This window comes from Carcharodon carcharias, chromosome 11 (assembly GCF_017639515.1).
Source record: "Carcharodon carcharias isolate sCarCar2 chromosome 11, sCarCar2.pri, whole genome shotgun sequence".
Lineage (NCBI taxonomy): Eukaryota > Metazoa > Chordata > Chondrichthyes > Lamniformes > Lamnidae > Carcharodon > Carcharodon carcharias.
This window is the reverse complement of record NC_054477.1, coordinates 53,312,223-53,334,345: the sequence shown is the minus strand read 5'-3', so window position 1 is coordinate 53,334,345 and position 22,123 is coordinate 53,312,223. Positions and strand designations below refer to the sequence as shown.

General features: G+C 43.7%; 1 protein-coding gene across 1 annotated transcript in view; it reads left to right on the top strand.

The window, feature by feature from the left end:
• Positions 1–22,123, top strand: part of LOC121283881 (anoctamin-7-like) — a 54,271-nt gene that overhangs the window by 15,518 nt on the left and 16,630 nt on the right. Inside the window, exons 4-7 of the mRNA XM_041198683.1 lie at positions 9,509–9,640; positions 11,575–11,767; positions 13,135–13,257; positions 14,374–14,469. Coding sequence (XP_041054617.1) covers positions 9,509–9,640; positions 11,575–11,767; positions 13,135–13,257; positions 14,374–14,469 — 544 coding nt within the window. The remainder of the gene's footprint in view (positions 1–9,508; positions 9,641–11,574; positions 11,768–13,134; positions 13,258–14,373; positions 14,470–22,123) is intronic.

Here is a 22,123-nt window from a genome sequence, read left to right as displayed (position 1 = left end):
TTCACTGGAGTTTAGAAGAATGAGCAGGGACCTCATTGAAACATATAAAAATCTGACAGGGATGGACAGACTGGATGCAGGGCTGATATTTCCTCTGGCTGGGGGGTGGAACAAGGGGTCACAGTCTTAGGATACAGGATAGACCATTTAGGACTGCGATGAGGAGAAACTTCTTTGCTATGGAATTCTCTACCAAAGAAGACTGGAGGCCAAGTCACTGAATATATTTAAAAAAGAAATACATTGATTTCTGGACCGCAAAGATGTCTAGGGGTATGGGGAGAGCACAGGAGTAAGGCATTGAGATAGAGGATCAGCCATGATCATATTGAATGGCGGAGCAGGCTTGAAGGGCCGCATGACCTACTGCTGCTCCTATTTTCTATCTTTCTTTGTTTCTGCCTTCATAACTGAAGTTTCTCATCCCAGGAGCCATTCTTGTAAACCACATCTGCACTCCCTCCAATGCATTTACATTCTTCCTTAGTGTGGTGCTCAGAACTGTACATAATACTCCAGCTGAGGTCTAACTATTGTCTTAAAAAATCTTAGCATAATCCCCCTGCTCTTGTACTCTAGGTCCCTATTAATAAAGCCCAGGATACTGTACGCTTTATTAACTGCTCTCTCCACCTGTCCTGCCACCTTCAAAGTTCTGTGCACGTATACACCCAGGTCCCTCTTCTCCTGCACCTCTTTAAGAATTATACCCTTTATTTTATATTGTCTGTCCAAGTTCTTCCTACCAAAATGCATCACCTCACACTTCTCTGCATTGAACTTCTTCTGACACCTATCTGTCTACTCCACCAACTTGTCTATGTCCTCCTTACAGTTTACAATGCTTTTAAGTTGCGTTTCATCTGCAGACTTTGAAATTGTCCCTGCATACTAAGATTATTAATATATATCAGGAAAAGCAAGGGTCCCAACCCCAACCTCTGGGGAACTCCACTACAAACCTTCCACCAGCTTGAAAAATATCCATTGACCATTACCCTCTGTTTCCTATTACTCAGCCAATTTTGTATCCACGTTGCTACTGTCCCTTTTATTCCATTTGCAATAACTTTTCTCACAAATTTGTTGTGTGGCACTGTATTGAATGCTTTTTGAAAGTCCATGTAGACCACATCAACAGCATTACCCTCATCAGCCCTTTCTGTTACCTCTTCTAAAAAACTCCAACAAGTTAGTTAAACATGATTTCTCCTTTAGAAATCCATGTTGGCTCTTCCTAATCAACCCATATTTTTCCATGTGATTATTAATTCTATCCCGAATAATTGTTTCTAGAATCTTGCCCACCACTGAAGTTAAACTGAAAGGTCTGTAATTGCTGGACTTATCCTTACAACCTTTTTCGAACAAGGGTATAATGTTTGCAATTTTCCAGTCCTCTGGCACCTCCCCTGAGTCTAGGGAATACTGAAAGATTATGGCCAGTGCCCCTGCAATTTCCTCTCTTACTTTCTTCAATATCCTTGGATGCATCTCATCTGGTCCCAGTGCCTTATCAACCTTAAGTATTGACAGTTTCTCCAACATTTCTTCCTTATCAATTTTGAACCTCCTCTGTCACCGTGGGCTCGGTAATATTTGCTTCCTTGGTAAAGACAGATGCAAAGTATTCATTTAACACCTCAGTCATGCCCCCTGCGTCTAAGTATAAATCCCGTTTTTGGTCCCTAATCGTCCCTACTTCTCCTTTTACCATTCTTTCTCTTATTATTACTATTACTATTTGTGTGCCTGTGGGAGACTTTGGGATTCCCCTTTAGGCGTCCAGCATCACAGAGATCAGTCTTCAGCCAATTCAATTCATTCCATGTAGTGTCAAGATATGGCTGAAGGCACTGGATATAGCAAAGTCTATGGACCTGACAATATCCCAGCCATAGTACTGAAGACTTGTGGTCCAGAACTAGTTGTGCCTCTAGCCAACCTGTTCCAGTACAGCTACAACATTGTCATATATGTGACAAAGTAAAAAGTTGCCCAGGTAAGTTCTGTCCATAAAAAAAGTAGGAAAACCTAATCTGACAAATTACATCCGCATCAATCCGCCCTCAGTAATCAGCAAAGTGATGGAAGGTGTCAATGACAGTGCTATCAAGGGCACTTACTCAGCAGCAGCTTGCTCACCAATGCTTGGTTTGAGTTCCGCCAGGCCATTTGGCTCCACTGGCTGGAGACATACCTAGCACAAAGGAAGATGGTTGTGGTTGTTGGAGGTCAACCATCTCACCCCTAAGACATCACTGCAGAAGTTCCTCAGGGTAGTGTCCTGGGACCAGCCATCTTCAGCTGCTTCATCAATGACCTTTCCTCCATCATAAGGTCAGAAGTAGGGATGCTCGCTGATGTTTGTAACAGTGGCAGACTTAGAGTTAGTGTGGCCCTGTGCATAGCTTCACTTTCGGGCCACCCCCTGCCTCTGGATCCAGCTAAGAGAAAGAACATGCTCACTTATCTCCCTCCCTCAGGCTGAGACAGTGCAGTGCTCCCTGATTACCGATCCTCTCACAATGTAGCAAGTATCGGCTTGGCTCTTGGCTCTCGAGTCTCTTCAACGGAGTATGAATCTGCAACCTTTGGACACAGAAATGAGAGAGGGAAGCACTCCCCACTGAGTGATGGTAAACAGCTAAAAGGAATAAGGGGCTTCCATTTCTGTACGGCCTTTTACCACCTCAAGACATCAAAAAACCCTTCCCAGACCATGAATCTCTTTCAGCATGCAGTCACTGTTGTATGCTTTTGTATGTCTATTAATTCACTCCTAAGCCTTTTCTGCGCTAAGCCTCCCATTATCCCTCCCCAACCCATTACCCTTCTCTTATGAATCATCTGTTCCCTCATTTCCCCCTTCCATCCTACTACCCCCTTCCCAGGCCCATTATCCCCTCCTGCATTCTCCGCTCCTCTCCTGCATTTCTCCTCCCTCATTGCTGCCCCCCAATTCCCCTTCCACTGTCCATTCCCCTCCAATTCCACACCGTAATTCCCCCTCCTGCATTCTCCCCTCCACATGTCACCACGCCATTCCTCCTCCCACACTCACCTATCCCCATTGCTCCTTTCATCTTCTGTTCATGTTTGAGATCCAGAGACAGAGATATATATGATGGCACCTGACATGGTAGGTTGCAGTTGCCCAACTGGCTGCCCTGTTGTGCTGGAATTACTATAAGTGTAATTTTTTAACTTCCAGCATATCCACAAACCTCCAAATACAGATTACCACCAGCCATTTAGCTAGTTGTGTTTCATTGGGAAGATGCCACACAATTCCCAGAGTGATAACAACCACCTTGCACAAACTTATCAAGCAAACCACCAATTCTGTTTACGCAAATGTCAATTTCTCTTGTATGACTAGTCATATTTCTGTTTCAGCTCATGGAAGTGACAAATTTCTGTAATTGATCGAACTGACGAATAATACTAGAAGCAATTGTGATTATACTAATTTCCAAAAATAGGATTTGGATGCAGCAAAGATAATTGCAGAAGCAAAAATCTGAATACTAACAATGTACTGAAATAAAGGAAAACTAGCATCCCCTTTACAAATTAATTCCTCTAGGTTATGACTGCTGTTCATTTTAGTTCGGTGATCGACTTTTATATTACCGAGTTTACAAACATATGTTAAACTAGACTAATCAGGATCGATTGCAGCCAAACACTTTAATAATAAAACATTCCTTAAGATATAATTGTAATTTAAGTAAATTCACTCTAGATGCTGTTAGAACAATTAGGTAAATGTGTTTTTTCTATGAAATAGTTCCGACTGAAGATGCAAAGAAAAGGCTGAGATTTTAACTACTGGTGAACTGAGGTCAGGGTGAGGAGTGGAGAGACTGTGGAGTTGGAACGTGCACAAGTGGAAACTCCAGCAATTGAGTAAAGTGGAAACTTTAGCTTTCTATTCATAATGAGGGAGCCGTCGAAAACTCTGAGTCTATTGGAAAATATTTACAGCTTTACAAAGAAACTGTGAGCGTAATTGGGGGAATAGAAGACTGGAATCAGCAGGACAGCAGAAAGGCAAAGCAGCAGTGATGTGTAGGATAGAGATGGATGGGAGCAGTGTTCTTGGCACTTCTAGAAAGATGGAGTATCAGTGTGTGGGAATGAGCCCAGAAACTGTTGGAGATCAATGGCTGAAGTATCTGTGTTGCTGTTTATTTTATAGAGGAAAGCAAAGAGTTCAAAAGCACCAAATATCATTTTTTACTGAAATTGTCCAAGGACAATTGTGTAAATACTTGTACCATTGTCAACAGTTTATCAGAAATAATTACCTTCATCTTAGTAACTTCAGTTTAATTTTGAGAAGACAACGTGAATTCACCAATCTGCACATCATGTTCCCTTTTTAGGTCTGACTTTTTCTTGCCCAACGGAATGTTCCAGTCAGATATATTTCCTGCAGGCTTCATCCTGTATTTCTTTGCGAACTCAGTATTATAGGTGTAGGACAATCCATTTCCAATCAAATGGTATCTTTGCTTCCGGAGTTAAAGGGATGTCCCACAGTTGGGGCCCCTTGTCATTTGGGGTCCCATTCCAGTGCATGGTTTGTTCCACCTCTGGATTGCACAATGTTTGGCACCATTCATGACCCCACAGATACTGACACTGTCCATGTCCATGCGTAGCAAACCTGGACAATATTCAGGCTTGGACTGATAAGTGGTAAGTAACATTTGCACCACATTAGTGCTAGTCAATGACCATCTGTAATAACAGAGAATCTAACCACCCTTCCTTGGCAATTACTGAATCCCCACCATCAACATCCTCCAGGTGATTATTGACCAAAAACATAACTGGACCAGCCACACAAATACTGTGACTATAAGAGGTCAGAGGTTGGGAATTCTGCAGTGAATGACTCACCTCCTGACTATCATCTACAAGGCACAAGTCAGGAATGTGATGAAATACTCTCCACTTGCCTGGATGAGTACAGCTCCAACAACACTCAACAACCTTGTTGCCATCCAGGCCAAATCAGCCTGCTTGATTGGAACCCCATCCACCACTTTAAACATTCACTCCTTCCACCATCGGCGCACAGTAGCAGCAGTGTATACCAACTACAAGGTTCACGACAGCAACTTGTGAAATCTTCTTCAACAACATCTTCCAAACCTCTACTACCTACAAAAACAAGAGCAGAAAATGTATGGGAACACCACTGCCTGCAAGTTCCCCTCCAAACCACGCACCTGACTTGGAAATATATTGCCCTTTCTTGACTGTCACTGGGTTGAAATTCTGGGACTCCCTACCTAACAGCACTGTGGCTTTACCTACTACACATGGACTGCAGTGGTTCTAGAAGGCGGCTCACCTGCACCTTCTTAAGGGCAGTTTGGGATGGGCAACAAATGCTGGCCTTGTCAGTGACACCCACATCCCATGAGTAAATAAGAGAAGTTTTTGTATATACATTTTCTTTTGATTAAAAAGGGCTGACTGCTCTAAACAGAGGAAAACAGAATGACAATGCAAATGGTTGCCTAATGTTTTTATAAAAAATTAATCCCAAAATAACAGAAGCCTATATTGTTCGTTTTAAAAGGGAATTTATTCTGCATTTCAGAAGTTAAAAGTTTTCCTGTCTCCTATTTGGTCAATAATGATTAATAAGTGATTGAACTTTTCCGTGATAAGGTATAGCCTCCATTGAGACAGAGAAATTAATGCAGCATTTAGTCAACCCTGCGAGTGTTCCAATGATGAGCAGAGGGATGGTGGTTACTGGAGATAACCCTACTGGGTGTCTCAGAGGTATTTCATTTATACAGACTCCATCCCAGAGTTGGAATATACTTGGCTGTCCAATCTTTATAAACAGAGATAAAATCAATATTTTGTATTGTACCTCTCAAGTCTTTCCCAAAGAAATAGTTGTGATAATGTCAGCTGCATAATCTCTCAGCTTTATTTGGAAAAAAAGAAATGATTTCTTATTGGTCAATCATTAATTTTAATTGCTGCCTGGCTGAAATTGTTGTGTGGAAGGCTGGGATTTCAATTAATGGGGCAATGGCACCATTACCAGGGAAAGAGGATGCTGTTCCATTGGTGTGGACTCCACTTAAACTGGGCTGAAACCAGTGTTCTGATGAATAACTTGAGTAGGAATAGGGTTTTAAAATAATAAGGAAGAGGGAGAGTACATGTAAGAGTAAATTTATAAGTGCAAAGAGAAAAGTCAAGGCAGAGTAGTGATTTGGGTAAAATCAAGCAGATTGTGTCATGAAGATACAGGAGGTTTAATAAAATTAATATACCAATGGTGATTAAGGTCACATCAAGGAAAAAAAATAAAAAGTTAAAATTAAAGACATTATATCTGAATGCATAAATCTTTTGTAACAAGACAGTTGAATTAACAACTCAAATAGAGATTAATAGGCTTGATCTCTTACCTATAAATAAAATATGGTGGCAAGGTGAGCAAGGCTGGGAACTAAATATTCCAGGGTATGACTCATAGAAGAGATAAGCACATGGAAAGGAGGTAGCATTGTTCTGATAATAAAGGACGAGAGAAAAGCAATAGTGAGAAAGAGCCCAGAAATTCAGGATGCAGAATCAGTATGGGTGGAGCTAAATCAAAGGGCAAGAAATATAAAAACAGATTTAAAGAGCATTTACAAGTGTGTAAGAAGGAAGAGGCTAGTGAAAGTAAATGTGGGTCCCTTAGAGACAGAGGCAGGAGGATTTATAATGGGAAATAACAAAATGGCAGGGATGTTAATCAAATATTTTGTATCTGGCTTCACAGCAGAAGACACAAAGAACATAATTGTGGGGTCCAACGGTCTAATTAGCGTGCGGAATTTAAAGTCATTGATATTAATAAATGTAAAATACAAGAAAAATTAACAGGACTAAAAGCCCCTAATGGCCTATATCCGAAGGGCTGTTGAGTTAGCGGATCATCAGTTTTGATCCTTCTAGAATTCCCTGGAATCTAGAATGGTCCCCATACTTTGGAAGGTAGAAAATATTTCACCATTGTTCAAAAAAGGAGGAAGAGTAAAGAGGGAATATATAGAATATATGTTGAATGTGTGGGTCTACACCTTGGACTAAATAGCAAAATAGAATAGAAGGGCTCTTCAGCAATCCTCATTATCTGCTGGAGGACAGTTGGACTGTTGGATTGCTGTAAGAGCCTGCATGTCTCATTTGACTACTGGTAATCGCAGCTATGGTGACAGCAGTCTGAGCCTGCATGGCAATATGCATGGGATCTCATGACCACCATCTGGGCTTCCACTGCATCACTGAGATATTAGGTGGCCTCTACCCATGCTGCAGTGCAAGATGAGACATTGGCCACCAGTTGCTGCATCACTCATGGATCTACAAATTCTGTCAAGGAGTTGGCCACCACTTCCACACTGGAAAGGATGGGCTCCAAATTCTGCATGATATGTTGCGCCATGTTGGAACCAGACTCCCCCATGCTCCTTGATAGTGAAAACAGACTGTCTGGCAAACCTGCCAATTCACCAAGAATCCTGATATTCAAGGCTCTTGGCATTCTCCTGTGTGCTGGCTCAAAGAAGTCCTCATCTGAGTCTCCTGCAGAAGAACTTGTCTCCAATTTCGTATTCCAGTGATCTGGCACAGGAACTGTCCTTTCTCCCCAGCCTTGCTGCAGTTCACTCATGTCCCACTGCAGGTGTGATGTGCATGCAGATTTCAATTCTACACTACTGCCTAATGATCACAGAGTGCTAGTGTCTGAGCTTGTGACTGCATGTATCAGATCAAATAAAGTGCTTCTTCCTCCTGAGGCTGTTGTGGCTGAGCAAGCAACAGGTGGCTTAAAGCAGGAAATCAGAAGGGAAAAGTTGGGGTCAAAGAAGAGGGGCAGGCTTAGAAAGAAAGAGGCCCATGGTCACACCTTCAGCAGCTTGCACATAGTGTATAGCAGGAAGAGGGTAAGGTGGGGGTTGAGAAGGGGCATAAGGCAGAAACATACCATCATCCTGAATGTTTATTGTGATGCCAGATGCAACGGGTTCTGTCACGGCAAGGCTCATGATGAGGAGGACCATCTCCTCCGTAAGGCACAGCAGACGGAGGCATTCCTGTTGCCCACTGGTTCTGTTCTATGGGCTACCTTGTTCTGCAAGAGAGAGAGAAGAATGTCAGTTATTCCGTTGCACTGTGTTTTGGGGATGTACCTGCCACAGCTGACTCACTGGGCTTATGGGACGCTGTGCAAGTTCTGTGTGTGCGACTGGCATCATTGAAAGGTGTGTGAGTAAGAAGTACCTGAATTTTAGGCTTGGGTTTTGGGTTCTAGGGAGTGCGGATGGGTGAATGCTGGGGGTGCCTTGAGCATGATATCAGACACCCTGCTCAACCTCCTGTAGAGCATTCAGGCAGGCAACAGTGCAGCCCCACTCAGGTAAATAAGGAGGCAGGACTAAGTTTTCCTGCTGCTGCCTCGATGGTAATGGGCATGGGCAGATAGCGAATTGCAATCCCACTCCCAAAAACAGGCCTTAACAAATCTTTAGCCTGACGTGTCTGATCAATAAGAAAGAACTTGCAATTAAATCGTACATTTTGCAATGGCCCAAACTGCTTTATAGCCAATATAATTTTTTGAACTGTGTTCACTATTAGGTTACAGAAATGTGTCAGTTAATTCACACACGCCAAGATCCCATAAACAGCAGAATGATGAAGGACTGCTTGAAAAATGAATGATGGACAGCACATCAGGAAAGCTGCCTACTTTTAATAGTGCCATAGGATGTTTCGCACAGGACTTCAATTTAACATCTCATCCAAAAGACAGCACCTCCAACAATACAGCACACCCTCAAAGTATCAGCCTAAAATATGTGGTCAAGTCTCCAAAGTGAGCCTTAGAACCCACAACCTTCTGATTCAGAGATGAGAGTTCCAACATGCAAGGCCATCACATTTCCCATGTACATGTAGTATTGATGTGCCTAAAGGCAGGTTCTCTGCTCATTTCTCCACACCTTGTGGTCTTGAGCTTTCCTCTTTAGTTTCTCGTAAGAGCCTCCGATTTTCAATTTCAATGAGTAATATGACTTGGGAAAAGAATACATAAGGTGGTTCCTGGTTGCTTTCCTCGAGTGTGCTTTAAAAGGAGGCACAAACCCTCTTCCAGAAGGATCTCTGCTTGTAAACAGCTTTTGACTCTCAAGGTTCTAGCTCTTTTGGTATCACCACAAAAATGTGTTGATTCCGCCACCCAGCCATGGCTCATAACCCTGAGCATGGGACCCTTACCTGGGCCTGGGCCTGGGTCAACTCAAAACAGAGTAGAATGGCCACTATTCAAATAACTCTGCTACCTTGACACCTCACATAACCCTTGAATAATATTAAACTCAGTATTCATTATTTATAGATTTATTTTAAACTGGTATCTCTCATTCACTGACTGTATTCTTATTAAAGTATATTGCTGTTTTCTGGCAAACAGATTATGAAAAAGAAAGTGGAATAGTAAAAAAGATTCCTGCTTTACCATACTTGTTGATGAAGAAAGCATTTAAATCTGCCTTCACACTACATGAAAAACCCAAAGAGGAAACTAGTGCATCTCCAACACATGGTAAGTGGAGCAAGCCTCGAGACCAGTGCAACTAATTGCAGCTGAATTAGAACATAAGGAATAGGAACAGGAGTAGACCATTCGGCCCCTCGAGCCTGTTCCAGCTTTCAATAAGATCATGGCTGATCATCTTGTGTTTCGATTTCCACATTGCCATCTAATACCAATAACCTTCGATTCCCTTGCCTAACAAGAATCTATCTACCTCTGCCTTAAAAATATTCAATGATTCCACTTCCTCACCTTCTGAGACAGAGAGTTCCAAAGTCACATAACCCTCTGAGAGAAAAAAGTTCTGTTCATTTCTGTCCTTAAAGGTCGACCCCTAATTTTAAAACAGTGCCCCCTAGTTCTTGACTCACCCACAATAGGAAACATCCTTTTGACGTCCACCTTGTCATTTTGGCTCACGTGAATAGTAGATGCAAGATCTTGGATCATGCCTCATCTTCTGTGTTCCCTCCCTAAACCTCTCTGCCTCTCACTTCTCTTTTAAGCCATCTTTAAAATCTACCTCTTTGATCAAGAATTTGGTCACCTGTTCTCATCTCCTTAAGTGGTTCAGTGCCAATTTCATCCAGTAACACTCCTGTGAAGCACTTTAGTCAGGGTAATTTACTATGTTAAAGGTGCTACATAAATACAAGTTGTTGTTAATTAATCAGTCCAAGGCTCTATAATCAACAACTTTAATCTTTATTTAGAAATACATAATTTAGCCTCTGGCTTAACTTATATTGACACTTCAATCATGGGAAACACATACGTGATACACACCTCTAATATTTACATGTAGATAACCCACTGTATGGACCTTTTGGATACCTCGAGCTTGAACTCGTCTTAAGCTCAAGCTTAAGGAACTTGTTTTAAATGTAAGCTCACCCCAGACCACGTAATACACCAGCACACTGACCTTGGTTACAGTATATGAGGTAACCTAAGAACTACGTGCTATTCTCTTTGTCGGGTGCTGTAACCCCCCACCCATCCCAAAAATGTGTGGGCTTGGGTCAGGTGGGAGGTTAAAAAGTTAAAAATCTGAACTAGGATCCCAACCCACCTCCAACCCATCAACTTCTAGTTTTAACAGAGATGGGGTGAGGGGTAGGAGACCGACCTGTTCTCAAGAGGTAGGTCAGTTGCTGAAACCTTTTAAGGAGAGTGTGTGCTTTCATTTTAACAGTGATTTTGTTTTGAATCCTTGTAGCCACAGGATAGGAGCATGTAGAAGGAGGCAAGAAGGACTGTATCAATAGGATAAATGCATTTAGAGCACTTCTTGTGGGTCAAGTGGAGCAGGAGTGTTTCATCTTGGCCAAACAAGCTTATCCTGTAAGTCCCCACAATCTGTCTGCTTACGCCACTATGATCAGACCCCTTGACTCCACCCTGCTATCTCTCCAAACAATCATGAATTTGGTCCCCCTGGCTACCATCTCACTCCCATGTGACCTCTCGCTTCTGTTCCTAACCTGCTACAAACACAGCCTGGTAAATATCTCTTCAGAGCTGCTCTGAGAAATCTCCTGCTCTCTATCCCGTAACTCCTGTTAAAAGGTCTGCATGCGTGAGCATCTTGTGAGGGTAGGGCCTGGCATAGGCTCTAATACCCTGTATATTTGAATAGCAAATTAGATGAGGTAATATCCTGTGTAGAATCAAATCCCAGCAAGTCCATACTTTCAGGAAAACAGAAAGGAAAGTCTGGAATGAGAACGAAAACCAGGGAGGTGCTGCATGCACAGACAGCTATTATTCTGTGCATAATTGTATCTTACTCTTTCCTGGATGTCTTTCTACAATCTGTGTTTATTGTCTTATTTTAATTGTTAAGAAAGAAATCAAAATAGTCTTTGTTTCACTGGTTGTAACATCTGATTTAACATTCACATTGCAAATGTGTATTAATGGGTCTTGTTAACTTCCTGCAGATCTTCACAACAGGTGGATCGAGCTTGATAATCTGTGGGCTAGAAGCTACAGATTTCAGCCATTATGGAAGATAAGAAACTATTTTGGAGAAAAAATTGCATTTTATTTTGCTGTGATGGAAAGTCTTTTACACAGCTTAATTCTTCCTGCACTCATTGGTTTTGTTATTTTCGGATTTGGCCTTCACCAAAGGTACTGCAATTCATTGGCTTATTTTCTAAAGCAACTTGTGATAAGGATCAAAAATAGCATGGAAAAAAGATTATTTTGTCTCTTAAGCTCACCCTGCCTGATTGATTCATCATGTGAAGACCCATCCTCTAGTCTAACCTCTAAAGTGGCAACCTCAAAAGCACATGTGGTGCCAGTATCTGGTGCTTGGGATAATGAGATTGAATGATTCTGCATTATCAGGAAGGCTGGCCTTCTCTTCCTTAAGTGGCAGAGGTATTTTCACATCTACAATGGAAGAGAAAGAAAAGAGGTCGTTTTTATTTTAAAGGGAGGGAATTGAGAGAAGTGACTGGTGAAACCACCTGCAGTTTGCCAGGCAGAATGTGTAGGGTGAGATAGAAGTCATAAGAAAGAAAGAGGATAATGTGTGATGCCTTCTCCAGCATTGTCAATCACCACAGCCATGACTCTGCACCGTTCGTTGGGCATTGAGAGAGGGAGAGATTGTGTAGGTTTGGACCCATTTCCTGGCTACCTGGGCTACCTCATGTGAGAAAGAAGGGTGTGTGTTTGCGAGATGTTTATCAATGTGCCTGTCATTGTGAAAATGCTAGTATGCAGTGCAACAGATGGGAGATGTGGAGAAATAAGGGTTGCAAAACTGATGAGTTATAGGAGTATGAAATGAAGAAGGTGTAAAACATTGCGCAGTGGTTGCTGAAGAGTGAAGAAAAGGGGAGAGGCGACTAATGTGAATAATGACGCTGGAGGTGTGAGCAGAGCATATCATTACCTTGACAACTCTGGTGATGTCATTGAACTTTCTTCGCCATTGCAGCCATCTTTCAGGAGCTAAATTCTTAGCAATAACAGAGTTGTTGCCAGGAAGGTATTCTTTGCCCTGGGATGAACAGGATCTCTCTCCCCCTGCCCAGCATTTGGATTAGGGAGTACAAAGCAGCATTTGAGGACCAGGTGGTATGAGAATGATCATAGGCCTTACAGCCATTTTTATCTTTGGAGGTGTTTCCTGTTGTTGTCTGCAGCCAGAGTGCACCTCCCAGTGCTGGCTACTCTTTAAGTGATGTCAGAGATTCCCAAGTTCCAACACAGCACCCCACCGCTGCTTACCTAACTCGTTATAATGAGCACACAGCACAACTATTACGGGTTTCCTGGGACAGCAGTAGCAAAGACATGCAGTGTGTACCCTGTGCCCTGCAAGATGGTTGAATTTCCAGGCCACATTATAATAAATGAACGTCTTGGTACTTATATGACTGCTGCAGTGAGCAAAACATTTACATACTCAAATAAATTTTGACTTAAACCAGTCTGAATTAATGTTTTGCCAAAGGTTACATGCTATGTATTTCTCTTTACAGTGTATTATGTTACAATGCCCACAATGACCTGAACACATTATTGCATGGATATAACTGTAGCATAGTCTGTTCAACTCCAAAAATGATCTCAGAAGTGGCAGATAAGGCAGTGGATCAGATCAGGTAAATGGTCATTCAGGAATATATTTCAGATGTTTTTATACCCCATTTTAAATACCTGTATAATATTTGAAACAATTATTAGCGCAAGCTAATAAAACAGTTAGAAATCTCCATAATTTGGAATAATTTAGGTAATGTTTCATTACAGTCATGCACTTGCAATGCACTAGGAGCACAATTAAATTTTGTTTCTCTACTTCGAGTTAATTTAAGTGCCTTTTGAAATGCAAGGGCCAAATTTCACTGGTGTCCCATGGAATGCCTACTCAAAGATGCCGAGCACAGGAAATGTGGTACAGACACCTGATGACTTTATGCGACCCTGGAATATCCAAGACTGTCTCTATGCAGTAGGTACATGCTTTGGTGTGGCCATTCAAATGAGATGGAAGGGGCATTGTGGGTCTTATCACCTCATTGCCCTGTTTGTTTGCCAGTCAGATGCCCATTTTGGGGGTACCCTGCATCCAGCATCTCTCTAAGCAAGGCAGCAACCCTAAAGGTGAGTCCCATTTTCTCCTCAATGGAGTTATTGAGCCAGAAGTAGGCTGGGGTTCTTCTGCTATTTATTGAACAGTAGACGGATGGCCAGGCTCATGTAGCCGTTATCAATGCTGCAGGACTCTCACTCTACCACAGAGACCAGGTTTAGGTCATTGTTGGTGAAATAAGGCTTGGGTGTGCTTAGCGTGCCTGATGCCCTGACAGATACAAAAATACCCATCCGATACAATCAGTTCTGTGTTTTGAGGACCTTTTAACTCCAAGTTACTTGAGTAAATATCAAAAAAATTGTTAGTTAAGATTAAGTAAGGTCTCAATGGCGATTGTGCTAAGAAGGGTAAAGGGAATTGTTGGTACAGATTAGCTATGACCTAATTGAATGGCAGAGAAGGCTCAAAGGGATGAATGGCCTACTCCTGTTTCTATATCCCTATGTTCCATACCAATAAAGGTCACAGAGTGAATAGAATACTGTCTCTCACAAGTTGAGATCTTTTTCAGACCAGTCAGATTTGTGAGCTGTGTTGTTTACACTTGACAAAGAGTAATCACGTTAGCATACATGCTATATACAGCGGAAAATAAATCTGATCCCACATTTCTTTCTTTCAGAGGTGTCTGTGACAATATTGCTGGAAGGAGAAGGAATATTGAGCAAATTCTTAACAGGACTTGTGCTACTGAGGCACATGGTGATTGTGTTTTTCAGTAAGTGTGAACTTTTTGACATTTCAAATGGATGAAAAATTATCGGTGGTGCCATAATTCTAATTGTTGTTAGCATTAACTTTGCCAATTTTTCCCCATCATGTGGAAAATAAGATTATTTAGCTTCAGTTGTGTCTTCTGTATTATGGCAATGATGTATTCTCCACACAGTCGCCGCTTATTATAATTGGTCCGGGCACATAAACATATGAAAAGATCAAGTGCAGTCTTTTCAAGCATCGTGCCAACATTTCACTGCCTATGGCAGCCTTCAACAGGCAGGAGCAGCACTGCAAACCTCAGAGCACTCATGGCAATTTGCCTGGAGTTTGGCAAGGCACCTCAAGGAGGACAATAATACAAACCTCTTCATGAGACAACATACAACACTTAGGTCAATGCCAGGTGGTCTATCCAATTTCATTCCTTTGACACTGTAGCAGATTGATACAACTGCATGTCCCCATTTCAGGGGACATTTAAGAGTCAACCTCACTGCTGTGGGTCTAGAATCACATGTAAGCCAGATCAGATATGGATGGCAGATTTCCTTCCCTAAAGGACATTAGTGAACCAGATGGGTTTACAACAATTGTTTCCTGGTCACCATTTCTGAGCCTAGCATTTAATTCCAAATGTTTTTAATTCCACCAGCTGCCAAGTTGGGATTAGAACCTGGGTTCCCAGAGCATTAGCTCTGGGCCTCTGGATTACTAGTGACATTACCACTACATACCATCTCTGCCAATTGGGACTATGAATTCCAATGCTTGTTTTTATAAGGGATTAAAGGAAGGTAAATGTAGTGAATGGATTTTATGAGAGTGTTTTTTGGCTGAAAAAGTGAATTCTTTAATAGACACTTTATCGCATCTCAGCATGTTCCAAATGGGGTGAGTTGGCATGGTAGGTGTAAGGGCAAAGGGTGGTGGATGGAGGGTATGGGTTAGCATGAACTGGCACTAAATTGGCACAAGGGCTATAAAGGGCTACGGGGATAGGTAGAGGGGCACAGGTTGCATGGAGGGTATGAAGGGCCATGGGGGCTGAGTAGAGGGACATGCATTGGCATTAAGGGTTTGAGGGGTGGGGTCATGAGGTGGCATGGCCTGGCATGTATGGGGCATGGGGAGTATGTGCAAGGGTTAAGAGAATGTGATGGGTGAGGGCTGGAGGGCTAGTTTATGTTTTTTTCAGAAAGTTCAACAAAGTGCCGGCAGGCTTTTCGCCTGGCCTGCCTCTGCACGCGGTTTCAGTGTTGGCTGCCAGTACTCCCATTTTCACCCTCTGTGCTCCCCCTCCACCCCCCGGACCAAAAATCCAGCTTTCCGGGGCACTTTTTCTTGGGCTGGGTTTACAAAGCTGGGAATTATGTCCACTTTGCGCTCCCAACCCAGGAGTGAAAATTCAGGCCGATGCTTCACTGCCATTACATTTACTTTCTGCCAATTGTGTTCTAATTTGAAATCTGATTGCCATAACATGCTTAAATGTATTTATTGCGTAAACGATGTCCTTTTTGTTCTTAAACTGTCAGTCAACTCTTGGCAAATCATCACAAAGCAGATAATATCAGAGAATTGTCCTTTTAGATGTAACTTATTTCAAGATAACAACAGTTATGATAACACCACCACTTTCCAACAGAAACATGCTAGCAGTTCATGATAATGCTGGATTTAACTTGATAACTAAACTTGACAAAAAAGGATGTGTTTTGACATAACAGGGAATTAAAGCAAAATATTAACATTCATAGAAATCATATTGACCATTAGGTAGCAATAAAAAATGGTATGAAACTATTAATAACATAAATATCATATGTGGTAAAGGCTGGAGACAGGGACTTGCAAACTTTGCTGTAGCACATGAAAGAAAGCAATAGTATCACAGTTTAGAGTTTTCCAAATTTGCTTCCTTAATGCTTACAGTTTCAGCCTTTTGGGTGCCACTTTGGTTCAGAATGACTTCCACACAGCATGCACACATATCCTCCGCTGGCTGCCATTTTGGTGAGGGTGTTAGGATTGTGCGTTAAAAGTATGCAAAGCAGACAGGCGATTACATCAGTCAGCATACCTTGTTCATTCTTCGAGGCTAAGGTGACCGTGTTCATCATCTGGCATGTTTGGTAGGGTTCTGGTGGGTACATTGGTGACTGCTGAGCCTGATCTGTGTCTGGAATGTTCTGCTGCAGATAGGACAGGATAGCAGAGACAACTGAATTTTGGACAAGTTGCTGGCTCGGGATTTCTTGCCCTTGCATTTTCTCTCTGCCTCTGAAATGCATTTATTTTGAAGGAGGCCGCACTATTTTTTATTTGGTGGCATTAGGTGCAGCAATTCTGGGCGAGCTTCTCCCAGGACTCAAAGCCGATATCAAAACTTCTAAGTGAAACCTTCAGAGTGTCCTTGGAGCACTTCCTTTGACCGCCATGAAAGCACACCCCAGACTCAAGCTGTCCATAGAAGATTTGCTTTGGTAAGTGAGTGTCAGGCGTTCTCAGTACATAACCAGTCCAACTCAGTTGTGACTGCCTCAGTATGGTGTGGATACGTGGCATACCAGCTGGAGTGAGCATCTCAATGTCTGGCATTTTGTCCTGCCATCTGATCTCCAGCAGCTTCTGAGGGCAGCTCAAGTGAAAGTGGTTGAGCTTCATGTCACAAAGCGTCCAAGTCTGACATGTGCAGAGCAGAGTGGGCAGGACTATTGCACTATAGACTTCCAGTTTGGTAGGCAGGCTTACTCTCTTCATTCCCAGACTGATGTTCAAAGTCTGCCAAAGGCAGCAGTTGCTTTGACAATTCTTGCATGTGTTTTGTCATCAATGTAGACAGCTCGAGAGAGTGTGCTGCCAAAATATGTGGACTTACCTACTGCTGACAGTTTCTCTGGTTATGGACTGAAACCTTGGGCTTGAGATAGGGCTTTCTTGGAGCAAGCTAGTATATTACTTCAGTTTTCTTCACACTGATCATAAGGCGGAAGTAATCACATGCACTTGAGGACAAATCCCTGCTACATTGCAAGACCAGCAAGACACAGGGAATTGCAAAGTATGTCCTTGGAGACATTGGTTCTTGCCTGAAGTCGTCTCAGATTGAACAGCTTCCCGTCCATGTGATATCTGATCTCAATGCCAGGATCACAATTAGGGAAGGCATCAGAGAGCATGGCGGAGTAAAAAACATGCCAAAGAGGATTGGTGTTTGTATGCAGCCCTTTTTAACTCCATTAGTGACTGAGAATATGTCAGAAGACCCACCATCATGCAGGCCAAGCACAAGTATCCCAGTATGGAACTATCAAATCATTGTGATGAATTTCTCAGGGCAGCCCTTATGGCTGACATTGTCAAAGGCCTTGGTTAGGTCAGTAAACATGGTGGAGAGGTCCAGGGTCTGTTCTTGGCATTTCTCCTGGAATTGTCCAACTGCAAATGTCATATTAGTGGCTCCTGGACTGTTTCTGAAACCACACTGACTCACTAGCAGCAGATCCTGGGTAAAATGTTGCATTCAGAGGTTCAGAAGAATTCTGGTGAAGATTTTGCTGGAATTGGAGAGGAGTGAGATTCCCCTGTGACTGTTGCAAAATTGGCAATTTCCTTTAGCTTGTTCAGGTGGAGAATAGGCACATCTTTGTATTCTTGCAGGATTCTTGCAAGAATCCATTCCGACTTGGGGTCAAATGTTGTTTGGGCTTGAATGACCATTTGTCCCATGCAGGCTGGACATTAACACCTTTGCTATTCTCAGCATCTCAACGAAGGACGTCAATCTCAGAATGAGTAGTCACAATCTTATTCTAACAAAGGTTAGAATAATCCAACTGTAAAGGAGCAATGGCTAAAGTACAAATGCAAAATGCCCCAAAGACACCTACATGTTGCAGCTCAGAGGTTCTAGCTTTACACGCCTCAACGATTACAGTCATTGCATTAGTGCAAGGCTGGGCCCTAGTCTACTCCAAAGGAGGCAGCCTGACAATGCCCTGTCTAAGGCTTACGGTGCCTGGCTGTAGTCATCTAGATCCAACCCCCATTGTGAAAGTGGTGTCATGCCTGGGCCATTGGGGCGGTGGGGGGTGGTGGGGGAAATCAGCTTCCAGTGATCCTTAGTGTTGTTTACAGCTGCAAGGAATGATCCGGGGAGGGAATGTCTGGAATGAGGGCAGCCCAAAAGCTTCACAGTGACTCCCTAGCTTGGTGCTGGAAGGTGATCATTGCACGACTATGTTTAATCACATCTCTATTCAATTTTTCCACAAAGAGGAGGAGTGCACAATGGAGCTAGTAGGCAATGCTGCCTTTTTCCTAGCCACAATGATTTATCAACAGAAAATGCTTCCGCTCTCTCAATGTGCAGCTGATCTGTGGTCATCAAAAGCAGATTATGCAGGTCTGTGCGAGATACCCGGGGAGCTTGCATGACTCTTACACCTTGAGTCACTCATAGGCGTCATAGATCTTTGAGGGCCTTCAGCACATTCAGGGGTGACTTATCAATTATAAAAGACATGGTTATTGACGCCCATTTGGCAGCCACAAAATGCTTCAGAGGAGAGGTACAACATGGCTCATTCTGTAACACTCTCCTAGGTTGAGCAGACCATTGGCATGCTGAAGATATATTTCTGATGTCTGGACAAGTCAGGTGGTGCTCTCCAGTACTCTCCCCAGAGGGTCTCAGCATCGTAATGGCTTGCTGCACTCTACACACCTTCCTACTCAAAAGGGGAGATGATTGCCAGATGGAGAGATGGAGGAGCTGCATACCTGCTCTGCTAAGGATAAGGGATGAGCTCGATTAGGCCGAGATAGTTGAAGCCGCAGAGGAAGAGGCCATAGCATGGGCCAGATGCAGCAGATGTGCCTGTGAGATCCTGTTGGCCACAAGGCTCCAAGACGATGAAGACGACTAGCTCATATGAGCCTCTTTCACTTCTGCCCTCCATGCAGGCTGGACATTAACATCTTTGCTATTCTCAGCATCTCAATGAAGGACATCAATCTCAGAATGAGTAGGCACAATCTTGTGGGACGATGGCCTCATCCTTGGAAGGCTAGGCAGCCTCTGGAGCATGTGGCCGTTCTGTTATGTGAAAAAATTATACCCGGTGCAGTCTTTTCAAACGTCAAGCCAACATTTCACTGATGTGGCAGCCTTCAACAGGCAGGAGTAGCACTGCAAATTTCAGTGCACTCATGGCAGTATGCCTGGAACGTTGCAAGGCACCTTGAGGAGGACAATCATCAATCAGCGGTTCTTGCGTGAATGTCTGAGGTCTGATCTGACTCCAGACTGCAGCATCTCTCCACAGACCATCCCCCATGCAAGAATAATGTTCTCGCCTCATCCTCAGACTGAGTCCGCATCATGAGATTGTTCTTTGGGACACAGTGATCTGTCACTCTCAGTCAAGGAAGTGAGCCTGTGAGTCAGGTTACCTTTGTGTGCACAGAGAAAGCTTCAGCAGCACATCCTCTGATCATTGACGAGCACTCATGACCCAGCCTTGGTCTGGAGCTTCCCAGGTTCATGCCCAGCATTGCCTTGGCATCTGGGTGTGAGGTGCCCCAGTAAATATTGACACTGCATTTAGGCATTACTTCAGAACTCTATTAAGAATAAAACGTACACATCAGATTTACAGGAGCTTCACTCTGATCCCATTTGAGGCCTCACCTTTTTATTCCAGTAGTTTCAGATATGCACAAGGAAACTTGGGACACTAAAAGCACTGTCACGCTCAGACATTTCATTTCCCATCAGAAAGGTAACTCAGGGATTATGTCAAGCCACACTAGCCAGGCTTTCAGGTCCAAAGCAGCACCCTCCAATTTAACAGTCTGGCATCAGGAGCCTAGACGCACGCCTCTGATCTCGCATAGTCATGGCCGTCTAGCAGACATTTCTGGAGTCATCAAGTGCTAGCTAGGCCCATAGCTCTGCATCATGCAGGTGGGAAATATTAGAGGGGTGATGTCTAGCTGTATACGCGGTCACGATGTCATGCTACAGGCCGCTATGGATGCCTAAGATCCCCGACTATTACTTGAAATGTAATCCACACCCAAGCCTTACAGATGTAACATGGAAGCCATTGAAAGGTGCACTGAATCAGAATGACTCTAGTATGCGTTGCCATTAAAATCTATAAGATCCACATAGACCAGTCTTCAGTGCAGCAGCATCTGGAGAATGAACAAAACTGCAATATCTGTACTCGTTAGGCCACATGATATGATGCTCCGATGCAAGTCTAAGATATGCATTGTCCAACAAGAACAACAGGTTTTGCTCATGTCACTGCTGTTGACAGAATAGTGACTCATTGTACTGAGATTGTTTAAGATACATTAGGAGATAAGTGAGTTGGGGGGGGTGCGGTGGTATCTGTTATAATTATATGACCTCGGAGCATTGCATCTGATAAAAGAGCCAGTCATTAGATGAGAGTTTCAGAGAAGCAAAACATATTTACAGATGTGCAAAGTATATACAATAAGTGAACACTTTGGTGCTCTCAAAATATCTTACATCTAGCAGCAGAGGTGGAGGCAGCCTGTGGTCTGTGATGACCTTGGCAGGTGTCCTCTGGAGGTTCGAGGCCTGGAGGGCCCTGGCCTGCTTTGGGTCTCCTACTGTGGGGCAGCTGCACCCTCTTCGGCCTGAGCAGCTGGAGTTGCTGGGGTCACAGGCAGAGGAGACTTGGATGGCTGGACAGCCCAGGAGAGTCCTGGGTAGATACCCCAGGGTGTCCAGCTGATGCTCCTGCTACCTGTGGGTGCTCACGGACCACTCCCTAACTCCTGGGGGAGAAGGGGCACCTGGAGGGAGATCAAGGTGCCCCATCCCCCTCAAGCTTAGCCATTGATGGATCCCACGCATGGCTATAGTGATGGTGTGCAGGACCGAGCACCTATCCAGCAGAAAATGAGAGTTCTGCTGGACCAGCATTGCCATGGCAGTTCCCACCCTTCCAATGGTGATCTCAGTGTGCTGGAATGTTGGTGTCACGACATCAGACTGAACGTGGACTGACTCTTCCATCCTCCATTCTGATCCGCTGATGGCCTCTGACAACCCTGCCTACTGTACCCTTGCTTATGTTTGGAGCTCCAACATCTTTCTGAGGGCTGATTCCAAAGGGTCCTCATTGGTCTTGGACTCAGCAGGAGCCTGGCCTCCAGCAGTCGTCTGAGCGTCAGTGACCTTGGCTGTCACTGCCACCAGCTGCTGTGGACCCAAATCTGTGCTGTGCTCAACAGATGGTAACCCCAAAGCCTGCTCTAAAAATACGCCCCACCAAGGCGTATGTCTCTGCGCTGGTGGAGGGTGTGGGTGAACGCTGTGATGTCTCTATATCTAGTGGGTCCTCAGAATCCTCATCCAAGGTGGTCTGGGAGCAGGGGCTGATGGGCTGGCTGGCTGTGTTCCTCCTCATTTTCTTGCTGGTGTCTGTAATAGAGAGAAGAGATGATTAGTGATTAGCTGGAGAGTCACCTACATTAAAGAGCAATCACAGTTTCGGTGGGTGGGCAAAGATTAATGGATGGCGCCTCACTGGCTTGTTGGGAGATGCCAAGCTCACCTTCAGTGTAGGAGCGGCCCTTGTCCTCGCCAGCCGGCTCAGCCACCTGCT